The 13,393-nt window shown below is 35.7% G+C and overlaps 1 protein-coding gene across 1 annotated transcript in view; it reads left to right on the forward strand.

The window, feature by feature from the left end:
- RAPGEF3 (Rap guanine nucleotide exchange factor 3) overlaps positions 1–10,239 on the forward strand; it is a 71,070-nt gene extending 60,831 nt beyond the window's left edge. The window contains exons 16-27 of the mRNA XM_063428302.1: positions 309–390; positions 918–1,064; positions 1,686–1,783; positions 2,184–2,309; positions 3,550–3,731; positions 4,088–4,178; positions 4,451–4,501; positions 5,770–5,857; positions 7,448–7,512; positions 8,228–8,282; positions 9,508–9,579; positions 9,874–10,239. Of these exons, the coding sequence (XP_063284372.1) occupies positions 309–390; positions 918–1,064; positions 1,686–1,783; positions 2,184–2,309; positions 3,550–3,731; positions 4,088–4,178; positions 4,451–4,501; positions 5,770–5,857; positions 7,448–7,512; positions 8,228–8,282; positions 9,508–9,579; positions 9,874–9,995 (1,179 nt within the window). The 3' untranslated portion in view covers positions 9,996–10,239. The remainder of the gene's footprint in view (positions 1–308; positions 391–917; positions 1,065–1,685; positions 1,784–2,183; positions 2,310–3,549; positions 3,732–4,087; positions 4,179–4,450; positions 4,502–5,769; positions 5,858–7,447; positions 7,513–8,227; positions 8,283–9,507; positions 9,580–9,873) is intronic.
- The last annotated feature ends 3,154 nt before the right edge of the window (positions 10,240–13,393 follow it).

Below are 13,393 nucleotides of genomic sequence, written 5' to 3' on the forward strand. Positions count from 1 at the left end.
GAATCCAGTTAGTGCGCTCATTTATCGTTTTGGATATATATAATATATAATAAAAGAGGTATAATCACATACTGCAATACTCTGGTTTGATGGCATCTTATCTGGAGACAAATATATGTATGTAATGTATTTTATTTCTGGCACACATTCTAGATTGTAAGTTTGGTTAAGTAGATTTTACAGTTGACATATTTTTTATTTTTATTATTTTATTTGTTGTATTATATCTACTCTGTATGACTGTACATTGATTCAGAATGTGTTAATTCTATCTACATGATAGTGATAATCATCCATTCTATCACTAGACTCAGAGCCAAGGAAACCTTTTTACCGGCTTAGAGGAGGATCAGACTGGTAACTCTTACACCATCCAAGCACATGACAAAGGTATGGCCAAACGGTTGCATAATCACTAACTTTTTTTTTTTTAAAGAAACAATGTGCAGAGTCCATAGCATTCTGTTTTTCAGAGGAGTTGCATTCACTATAGCTCTTATAATACTGTACCCTTTTTATTATCCCTACATACAATTTTGACACATGCATTTCCTCCTTGATGTCCATGTCCAGGGGTTTGATCCATGAAAAGAAACATTATTCTTTGCGACCAGTGATTCCAACATGTGTAGAACAAATGTTTCAGATAATGTCTACACTCAGCATTTCAAAAAAACATTCAACGAGAACTAAAAGGACTAAAAAGAGCATTTCTGCTCTGTACTATTTTGATAGGCTCTGTAAAATTTACCAGGATACATTTAGATATTTGGGAGAATCTATGCCAACTGTATTGTTGGTTTGATATATTCCTGGACAATTTTATTGAGCATGTGTTTTTAAAGCTGTAAGTCTGAATTTATAAGTTAGCTGAATGTTCTGGGCAGATTTTCGACTTTTCTTGTGTTTTGTTTTAGTGCCTTATGATATATATCGAGCAGACCACTCTTACGTTACTGCAATGTTTCCAGTAAATGCCACAGTTCAAGAAGTGATATCATCTTTCATGACAAAGAACGGATACCACAGAGATCAAACTCTAGTAAAAGTAAACTCAAGTGGTGGTAAGTATGTGCAGTGTAAATTATTGAAATGATAATGGGGCCGTTTATGTGTTGCTTCCCCTTTACTCCCCAAAAAACATGCAATGTTTGGCCTTCAAATAAATGGTAGACCAGCTTGACAGATGCTCAGAGTTTAAGATTTGTGATAACAACATGTCAGAGTAACCTGATCACAGTAGATCAGTCAGACTGTGTGCTAATCTTTCGCTGGGTCAGGTATTGATCTATTTAGAGTGTAAATCTGTCTCTACCTTTTCGTATATTTTTGTAAAATAATTATTAAGACATTATTTTAAGCTACTCTGAAAACACATTCACACACACACACAAAAAAAAAAACACAGCATGGTGACCACATAACATAAAACCATAAGCAAGTTAATTTTATGGCAACGGTCAGTAATCTTTCCTTAACTTCTAATGATGATTTGCTCCTGTGGCTTTCATTTGTGGGGAACTGGCGTTCTTTAATAAAAAACAAATAAATACAAAACTATGTAGATATTGCTTTATGGCTGTTCAGTTCACTTCAATATAGGTTCTAATTACTGTTCTCCATAAATAATGGTGGTGTACATATAACTTTTGAAACTAAATCCATTTGTGATGATCTCTTTGTAGAAAAAGTCTGTCTGAAACACGAGGATATAGGTGTCTTCACGTCTCTGGGAGTCAATGAGAGACTTTTCATCTGCAGTTCTCAAGAATTATCTACTTTGGTGAGTCTTTAATGATTTCATATAGAGAAATATACACTAATATGTGATTATGGAATACAGAGCCCCAATGGAAATTCATCTTTTTTTTGCCATACTACACCAATCCTACCATGGAGATACCAGCTGAAACTTTCTCAATGTATTGAGATGATGCATAGCACACAAAGTCCACCTTTTACAGATTCATCTGGTATTGGTAATTGTGGAGAAGGGTATAGTGGAGTTGGTGAGAAGAGGATAGTTCTACAAGATCAGATCATCAATTAAAGTGCGGGAAGTGCCCTAGTATTATACTACCATTATTAACATCGATATTACTGTAGCGATTCCAGGTTTGTGGCGTCACTGCGTAAATTAAATTAAAATACACGCTGGTTTTCTCTGAATTACCCTCTTTTAGATACCGCTTCCTGAACAGCTGGGGCCAAACACTAGCAGCGATGATGTCCTGGACCTTATTAGCTCCAAAGATCTTGCCAATCAGATGACAGAAAACGACTGGAACTTGTTCAAGAGTATCCACCAGGTATTGTTACTATATATTATAGTATATATTATTTACCATATAGTATTGTTTTTTATTGTTACTATATATGTCCTACATGTGATGTAACAAATCTAAATGGAGAGAACAGGACGCAATTTATTTCTATTATTACCATTTAATCACAGTGTTATCTTAAACTGATTTTAATATATGGATGTCGCAATGTGCCAAAATCTAATGAGCAGGGAGGAGAACCTCTGCTTTAAGAATTTAAAATGTATGTTCTCGAAAAGCAGAAGATGAATAATGAGACTGATCGGAAATGTGCTTTACAGTAGCTGTGACTGTATCTATCCTAACTAGAACCATGTAACCTCCAGCATTACAGACAGAAAATCTCTCACACCATGGTCACACTATGGTCTCAATTTAATATTGTTGAATAAACATAATTTTTTTTTTAACATCTTAAATTATCAAAAAAAATCATTCATAGATAAAACATATATCAATATAGCAAAACATATCAAAATATCACAACATTTTTATATTTTTCATAATATTGAATAATTCCAAAAGTTAATCCAATAGTATTAAATTAGTCGGAAAGCTTATCCAACAATATTAAGTCAAGGCCTATGTTATAATCAAGTAAATGGCTAAAGTATACAGTACTTTTTCTCTATAAGACTGATATATACATGCTTTAACCAGACCAGACCATCCCGTAGATACCTAGGGGTCCAAACTACCAACTTAAACTATACAAACCTTAGTTACTGGGCTCATTTTTATAAAATCTAGTTTATACCCTCCATGCTTTGCCAGCTGTAAAAAGCCCCAAAATATTTATCCGCCGCAGATTCTATTCATGCATTTTATAGTGCTGTTTAATATAAACCACTGAGCTGCCTCAGTAAGTTGTACTGTTTAAATATATTAAATATATATATTAACATTCCATGTATAATACTTTAAAATAATATACAAATATTTGAAATTTGAAATACAGTGTTACTAAGGTGCAAAAGAAATTAATGCAGAAAAAGAAAAAGAAGAAAAGTATGGGTTTTCTTCACTAATCACTAAATTGTAGAAAATTAAAAATCAGACTGTAAATTTCAGGCAAAAATAACTGCTTTTTAATCATCCTCTAACTCATATACAGTTGCAGGTGGCTAATTTAACCTTGATTTTGCAGTGTGATATTTAGTTAACTACAAGTCACTGATTGGTGAATAAATCACATTTGTGGATTTTTCCCTTGATTTTTTCCTAGGTAGAACTTCTTTACCACACATTTGGTAAGCAAAAGTTCCGTAATGCAACTACAGCCAACCTTGAGAGGTTTATGAAGCGTTTTAACGAAGTACAATTCTGGGTGGTCACTGAGGTGTGTCTGTGCCAAGATGATGAACGGAGAACACACTTGCTAAGGAAGTTTATCAAGTTGGCAGCCAAGTAAGTAAATTGGTAAAACATAGTAACTAATAATCAGGTTTTTATATTTTCCCATGAGTTTGTACATGTTTTCCATCTGGGCATAAAAGGTGTTGACTACATCTAGCCTACCATGTTACATTTAATTCTAGAATTCCCTAACCTCTGGTGTGATCACAACTGTTTAAGGATGATCTTTGACCATTTTTGGTTTTCATATGGAAAAGAAAAATGCCTTTCTATAACTCTTACCATTTTCCATTGTAATTCAATATAAACATAGATGACATAAATTATATATTCTGCCTCTTTAATTCTGTGTTAGGACTGAAAACTAAAAGATCTCCATGTAACGCTATCCCTCGCTCAATTTTCAGCCTTAAGGAACAGAAGAATTTGAATAGCTTCTTTGCTGTGATGTTCGGCCTTAGTAATACGGCTGTGAGCCGCCTATCCAGGACCTGGCAGGTGAGCAGCAGATAGATGATTGGACTTGTAGAATGTGGAGTGGGGTTTTCTGCAACTGTTGGCCCATCAACTGACTATAACTTAAGAAAATATTTATACCAGGATTTCTGGTGACATAGGCTAGCTAGCTGGGATGTTGTCTACAGAAGTGAATAAATACATGAATATATTACATAATATATATAATAGCATATGGAATTGGGTTACTCCTTCACTCATTATCCATGTGTGTTAGACTTCTGACAATATGATTAAAATGCTGTCCATTTCAGAGGCTGCCAAACAAAACCAGGAAGCTGTATTCTATTTTAGAAAGACTAATGGTAAGTGATTTCGTGATAACATGCTATACTTACGTAATAACATGCTATACTTACTGGTATCAGGCTAGTTAGTCAATATAAATTCCTGATTTGGCTACACATCATTGTCCACAATGGAAATTACATTAATGGATTGCACACTTGGGATTTTTTGTCTTTAGTTTCTGAATTAAAAACCAAAGAAAAAAAGGTAATTGCGCACTATTCCAATTCCCTATGCATATTTATTAAATGGAGGTTTTAAGTTCCACTCCAGTGGCCATTAGATGTAGGCATCCCTGCCACGTCAAAGCAAACCTCTCTGGTGGGTCCTACACTGACAATTCACCTTGCTTGCTTCAGCTTACGGCAAAAAAATAAAAAAATCTCTAATGAGTCAGAGAGGGGTATTTGTTTAAACCCGTGCATACTTATTAACCCTTAATAGGGAACACATGGGCTGGGCGGCAGCACTGTAGCATGGCTGCGTGATACGAAAGGTAAATACAAATACACAAAAACAAGTCCTGCGCTCAATCTCCCACCATTCCTGGGCGGCAGCAATGACCATAGTACACATCAGCCCCTTATGTGGCTGATGTGTACTATGGTCATTGCTGCCGCCCATAGGTATTGGGAGTTTGAGCACATTACTTATTTTTGTGTATTTACCGAATTAAACCCATTTCAAGTAGTGCATTTGTATGTACAAAATCAATAATTGCTAAATGAATTGCGTGGGAAATATGCCGGAAATGAGTTAGAGGGCTTTTACTTCTCACACATTTACAGGACATGTAGAAAGAGTCTAATTAGATTTTTTTTTTCAAATTAAATTAAGAAGTATGGCACAAACATAATTGCATATGCTAAACAGAAGAAGGAAAAGGCAATTAACCCTTAAGGACACATGACGGAAATTATCCATCATGCTGGCCTTCTACTTCTGAAACTGTGTCCTTAAGTTAAGGGATCAAATTAAGAGTTTACCCTTCTGGGGGCTCCCTTCTGAAGTACCTAGGTTGAACTGGAGGTCCAGTTGTGAACAATGTGAGAAAAGCTGACCATCAGTGAGTCTATCACTCCCAGTTCAGTAGTCTGGTAAAGCATTCAGTGCCTCGACTGATAACCCCCCCCACTATCTTCCAGTATTTCCCAGTCTGTAACTATTCATTTTTTCATAATATATGTATGCAAATGTCTATGTGTATGTGCTTCAGTACATATGTATGTTGATCCATTCTTATATTTCCTATACATGCAGTGAATGTATTTTTTTACTCTGACAGGACCCTTCGTGGAATCATAGATCTTATAGACTTGCTGTTGCAAAACTCAGCCCTCCCCTCATCCCTTTTCTCCCGCTCATTCTGAAAGGTATGATGGCATATTTTGGATTGTTGGATTGAAATGCACTATGACTGTGGAATGGAAAGCATTGTAATTGTATTTATATGAATACATTAAATGGGAACACTGACTTGGTGAAATGTGATCAGTGCCTTTGTACATTTACAATGGCACTAATGGAATTTCACCAGTCAGTGACCAGTCTATATTTACATATTTATTCGAGAGAGAGAGATTAACTGAGGGATTGCTTTCTGCCTAATACCAACCTATGTTAAGCCTGTTTCCCAATTTTTAAGTTTATCCTGTGGTAAATGGACCTGATTAAAAGGATCCCAAAGAAATAGGACACACCTTGACAAGTATAGAGAAATGGGCAGTTCTTTGTATGTCTACCTATTTCCGGTCTCTGATTTGTTTTCTAGAAAGGGGCCATTGTATATTTTGGCTCACTGCAGATTTTCTCATTCTGTATCTCATCCTCGTTTTAGCTTGATACCCTTATACACTCATCAGCTACAATATTAAACACACTTGTTTAATATTGTATAGGTCCTCCTTGTGCTGCCAAAACAGCTCTGATGCATTGAGGCATTGACTCCACAATACCTCTGAACATGTCCTGTGGTATCTAGCACCAAGGCATTCACAGCAGTTTGGGATCTGGGGAATTTGGAGGCTAAGGCAACACCTTCAACTCTTTGTCAAGTTCTTCAAACCATCCATAATCCGTTTTTGCAGTGTGGCAGGGTGCATTATCTTCTAACTATAAGATAAGGCTAGGGACTAATGAAAGCATTTAGAAAATTGGGCAGACTAGACTGGCCGAATGGTTCTTATCTGCCGTCACATTCTATGTTTCTGAAAGAGGCCCCTACCTTCAGGGGACACCATTGCCTTGAAGGGGTGCACTTGGTCTGCAACAATCTCTAGGTAGATGGCACATGTCAATGTAAAATCCACATAAATGCCAGGATCCAAGGTTTCCTAGTAGAACATTACCCATAGCATACTGCCTTTGCTGGTCTGTCTTCCTCCCATAATGCATTCTGCTGCCATCTCCAGGTAAATGACGTACATAGACCCGACTATCCAACAGACCAGGCAACCTTCTTCAATTGCTCCTTAGTCTAGTTCCGATGCTCACTTCCAACTCTGGCCCAGTAGTCTAGCCATCCCTATCTAGCCCTTGTCAAAGTCACTCACATCTATTCTCTTGCCCAATTTTCTTGCTTCCAACAAATAAAATTCAAGAACTGACCCTTGAACTGCAAGAACTGTTCCCTTGCTGCCTAATATATTCCACTCCTTAACAGGTGCCATTGTAATGATATAATCAATGTTATTCACTTCACCTGTCAGTCAGTGGTTTTAATATTTTGGGTGATCAGTGAATTAGATTTAATGAAACAATCATTTCTGAATGTGCCCCCTATGCTCAAAATGTGTGCATCATTTAAAGATGTTCAGAAGCCCTTGTACATAAAGGCTCCTGTATAATGCAGAGGGAGAATGGGATAATATAATATACAGGTTTTTTTCATCTGGCATATTGATATTGACCCTAAAGAATGTCAGACTCGTTCTTTACGTCAGTGTCTTTTTTTTTTCTTGCAGACCTGACTTTTCTGCATGAGGGCAACAGAAGCACTCTGGACAACCTTGTGAACTTTGAGAAAATGGTAACATAATAAGATGCTGATCACACTTAATTCTACCAATATTTTAAAATAAATTTTGTATATGTAGTGGAAAATTAAATGTTACATAAGTCACAACATTTCCAAAAGTTTTAGACACGTCTTCTTGGGAAAAAGTTACCTATTAATTAATTACTACCTTATGGAACATAATGAAGTCCTGTTCACAAGTGTTCTGTAATACTTTGAAGATTATGTATATATTAAAATTTCTAAATTTATTTAGCTGTTTATCTAATTTAGAAAACTGTACAGGAGAATTTTCTTTCTGGGGATTCTGTTTTGGGAAAAAAGGCTAAAAAGCAAAATTTCAATGAAGTTTATAAAGTTCATAAAATTAAATTTTTAAAAAAGGTTTATTTGTGAGCAGCTGTTATTCGTTTTTCCATAAACCACAATTGCATTGTGTTATTCCTTTTGGGGAGAAGAGGTCACTGTGAAGGCCTCTCATTGTCAATTTGTATCATTGTATTTCTAATAGTGCAGTAATGCCACCTACAGACTTTAAATGGTAAAGCAATCATATAGTTTTAATCAACATGCTGTTATCATGAAACTGTGTTTTGCAGGTTTCTCAAAGATAAAATAGATAGTAGGAATGTTTTAAGCATTGAACTAAAAATAGTAAATTATTTATGCATTTTTTAAAAAAAACAAAAAGCTAAATTTTTAATATTTTTTGTCTTTTGCATGTCAGCGTATGATTGCAAAGATTATACAAACATTTCACATGTGCCGGAGCCAGGCTTACAGTGAGTTTTATTATCCATAATTATTGTATTTCCTTAATAAATTGCATACTATATAAAACAAGACAAAAAAAGTCTCATATGTTAGCAAACATTTATGCAGTTTTGATTATTAAGCAGATTTTCCATAACAACCATTTAAAACCATTTGTTACTTAAAAATAGTTTTCTCAGTGTTTAACTTCTTTGAACTTCCCATATATATTAGTGTATAATTTTAACCCGTTAAGGACACATGACATGTGTGATGAAATGAACTAGATATTTGAAGATATGTAAATCGGTCTCTTGAGTCAGAATATCACAGTGGGCACTTGTTTTGATAATATATTGCCCCTACTAAACTGTTATATATATTATTATTATTATTTTTTTAAATATCCTTTATTTATGTAGATTTTTGTTTTTGGTTAATGAAATCGTTTACATACATTTTATGGTAATTAGCATAAATGAGCATCCATCATTAACGATACATACAAAAGAAGAAAAAAAAATAGACCTTTAACATCAGACAAATAATTAAAAAGCACTTATTACAATAAATTCTTCAATGGAGTAAGAAAAGGGAGGGATTCCAGAAATACAACAAATGAGCAACAAACTGGGTTGTATACAATTATTTTAAACTTACTTCATTTGAGATACACTGATTCTAAAGAGATAAGTACAGACAATAACAACAAAGCTTAATACACATCGCATTGCACTGGTTACAGTACGGGGGTTATTTTCCACTGCGGACTTAGGATTTGCACGTGTCAGTTCATAATTAAAAAAGATAACATTGTATTAACCCGTTAAGGACCAAACTTCTGGAATAAAAGGGAATCATGACATGTCACACATGTCATGTGTCCTTAAGGGGTTAAACATGTTGGAACACACTGGTCACTGCAGAAGTAAAATGGCATTTACTTTACTCTGGAGCAAAAATTATCACTGTGTCCGTAACATACTTTTTAGTTTAAAAGTTGCAACCTTCTATGAACTTGTTACGGTTTCAAAAAGCTGATTTTTGATACCCATTCCTATATCGTGTCTGCCTTTACCATGCTTGACTTCATTCTAAAACATTATTATTGCTCTCCGCTATCTGTACTGATTTATAGTAAAGAAATACAAATTATTTTATGATTTATATCCCCCCCATCAGCTGTTATCACAGATCACCCCTATGGAAGAATTGTTTATCAGATAACGATCTATAAATATTTTCGCTCCACAGTTCCGCTATCGCCTTTACGGTCACGTCCTCTACACATCCTCGAAGAGGCCAACATGCCCAGGATATCTGCCAGTAAGAGTTTAAATATTCTTTTCTCAAGGTTATGTTCAGTAGTTCAAAGGGATAACTCCACTGCAACAACTATTCTATCCATTTATATATCAAATCAATTACATTTTTGTAGAATAGGGCAAAAAGGAGAATTTATTCCTAATTCTGTAGCAATGCTATTGTTTTGGTTTTCCATTGTGATAAAACTCCCCCGAGTGTGAGACCTTCGTAATAATATGCAGATACGGAATCATAGATCAATGGAATACTGTTTGTATGGAATTCTAACATTAGTACTTTCTATGCTTTTTGCAGGTTCCGAGTACTCAATGACCCTAAGGAGTCCAATTACAACATGGGCTTATATCCAGCACATGAAAGTTATAGATAACCAGAAAAAGTTAATGGAGCTATCCCGCAGTCTGGAGCCCTCTTGATAAATCTTCAACACAAATAACAGAACTCAACAGAAACATGAGAATAAAGGAGGATTACAAAACACAAATGTTTAACTTTTAATTAATTAGAATAATCCCTGTATCAGGGCCAGAGAACTGAAAGTCCAATATTTGGACTCCTCTACTGTAAATGTCACTCCTTCCTACCTTTTCGACATTACCAACTGCCCATACATTGTCCTACATTTCAATATTACAGTCCAACAAAAACTTTGGGACATCATAAATGAAAGTGTTTCTTGGACTAACTTTATACAGATATCTTAAGTACATGGAACTATTGTAAATAACGGTTTGTAAATGGAAATATTATATATTACAACTGTAGAATATGGTTACTAATGAGCGTTGTTATTTGCTGCTACAAAAGCATATTATGTGGTCGACTATGTCAAGTAGTACATGGGTGTCTTCCTGTATGTATCATATTAAATCCATTCTTATCACGATGAGAACGGCTGATGTCAGTTTCACCCTCAGGATTGAAAAACGTGAACATGGATTTTTAAGAAGAATGATTCTAAATTTTGGATATGTCCAACGTGACAATCACCGATGTAGACAATGCTAAGGCTTTGGAACTTGCATTTTTGAAGACTTTTACAAATTTGGTGAATGTATTTAAAAAGTCTCTGATTTCATAACTATACCAATAGTAAAAGCAAAGGATGAAACCCAAAACAGATGTAAATGCAAAAAGTGTTGTTGGCATGAAATATTTTACAGAGGTCCACGTTTTTCATACAGAAACTAAATCTAGAACTTCAGAGATACTTGCATTGTATACAAGATGGAAGTGGGCCTTCAATATATTGGCATAGAAGTGTTACATATATGAAGCAAATGTTTTTTTATGGCACCGACTCTTGTCTTTGTCTTCCTGTAAGCTGTTTATTTGTTAAATAAAATGGGACGTACTTGGCATCAGTCCAGTCCATATTTTTTATTTTAGTAGAGTGGCTTGGAAAGGGATTTAAAATTGTTCTGTACAGACTACTGTTGTGGATATTTTTATGTATAGTGTAATTATACTACAAATGTAAAGGATACTCAAAGTGCTGGACAACAGGTCCAGAAATGCGAATATCAGCTGGAAATATAAACAAAGAAAGATAATATAATTTAATGATAATAGATAATGAAAATGAATGTAAATAAGTGTATAACCGTACTCCCAAAAGGTCAGAAACAAATAAATAAATTACTGCCAAATGACTAACCCCTTCAAATGCTTAGGTCTCAATAGTTAACTTTGCTAATTCAGACCCCAGACTTTAATTCTATTCCACGGTTAACATCTGAAAAAGTAATTAAAATATCTATCTATCTATATTTCATGGACCCAAAGCCTGGTCTACAACCCGCAATAATTGAAATCCCCATGAAAAAGGCAGCCTGGCAAAAAATAAAATTCAATGAATCCAGAGATCCAGGTCCACCTATAGGGGTGAGTGGGGTTAACATCTGAGTTGGTATATGGCTAAAAGCTGGATACTGTTGTTCTATTTAAACTGCATAGTTGACACAACGTATCCAGTCTGTCATTAGTAACAAATGAGGCAAACTAAGTGACATGCAGTGGAACTAAAATAACAGTTCCAAGATATCTCACAGACCTATAGTCACTAATAAACATTGCCCTTCCTAGAGATGTAAATACTGAATACCCACTACTCAGCTAAGCATCATTTACATTTACAACAGGGGTTAGGCTCCATGACACCTCTGGAGTGTCAACTAAGGTGTACACTTTCTACGAGTTACGTGGACTAGTCTTGTGTTTGAAGGCCACCTACTCGCAGAATTGATTTTCTTTTTGAGTAATTATACTACAAGCCTGAATTTGATAAAAATCTAGATTTATATAATATCCAGTGCCATCTATAATGGTAATTAGATCAACATGTCTACTTCACTGCAGTTGCCTGACTCTGAAGGCTGAGAAGAAAAAAAAAAAAAAATAGGTACATATGATTTTTTTCACACATTTACCTGCTTCTTCCTTATGCTTTCAACAACCATTCCAGGGGTGACACAGATCTAACCAGTGTCCTATACCTAGGAATCCTGGAATGTGCATTGGTCATGCCTTATCCATTGGAAAAAAGGTTTCACCTTGCAATATCCTGACAGAGGAAATACAGTCTAAGTAAGATGATTAATGCCAAGCTGCTCTGCTGTCTCTCTCCTGCTTTACACAGTTATGCCATGTTTATGTCAGCCAATAGGTCTAAAACCGAGATGGGTGGGTAAGTGGGAGGTGAGGGGGAGGGGAAATGGGAGGCTGAAGAAACTTCCCTAGCCAAGAGGCGTGCTCAACTATGCAATCTGACAAAGTTTCTAGTAAACTTATTAAAACTTATTCCATACTTTTCAAAGTTTGTCTTGCTTTATTTTGTCTTGTATATTTGTTTAAAAGTGTTTACTTTCTGGTTAAAAAAAACAAAACAAAAAAAAAACTTCTATTAATAAATCTGCATTTTTAATAATTCAAAGCACTAATCTCCCATTGGCCAGCATAGACATAAACAGGTTTCTTATATATAACTAAATTATACACCTTTTTAAACAAAAAAATCAGTCTGGTATATGGATTACAGATAAAAAGTGTTGCATTATTTTCAATCAGAAGTCCCCATAATCAAGTGCCGTGGAGAGTGAGCATAACCGTGGCCTGTCGGCTTTTGTGAAGGTTTGTCTGTTGGATGCCTCCATGTCTTGGGGCAATTAATCCTCTACTAAATTGTTTATGGAAGGTAAAAGATGACAGACACAAGAGGGCACTGGGATACATCGGGCACTGTGATGCATAGGGGACACTGGAGACTTAAAAAAGACCTGGGTACAGGTCGAAACGTTGCAGTGTCCAATAACCTTGCTTAAATCTATCACAGGGGGTGCCTGAGATTTTTTTTCTTTTATACTAGGGGACACAGACACTACAGACACTTTTTTGTCCCCATGTCTCCCAGTGTCACCATGTCACTAGGGGACACAGACTAGGGACCACTGTGTCCCTAGTGTCTCAGGGTACCCATGTCCCCAAGTCTCACAGTTTCCCCTAGTGTCTCAGAATGGGTTAAAACTCCTTATTTTCAGCTCTCTATGGGTCCGATGGTGCTGGCCCTGCCCCCCTTGGTGACATCAAAGAGGCAGTGATTGCATGAAAATGCCTGAAGGGAGCTATTATACTCACCAGAGCAACTACATTGAGCTGTAGTTGTTCTGGTGACTATAGTGTCCCTTTAAGTTTGGATTCCAATATTGTTGAATGGGTAAGGCAGTAACTGAGTGACAGGCAAGAGAGGGTTGTAGTCAATGGAGTTTATTTGAAGCATGGCCTTGTTACTAGTGGGGAACTTCATGGATCTGTACTT

The sequence above is a fragment of the Pelobates fuscus genome, chromosome 1, assembly GCF_036172605.1.
Source record: "Pelobates fuscus isolate aPelFus1 chromosome 1, aPelFus1.pri, whole genome shotgun sequence".
Taxonomy (NCBI): Eukaryota; Metazoa; Chordata; class Amphibia; order Anura; family Pelobatidae; genus Pelobates; species Pelobates fuscus.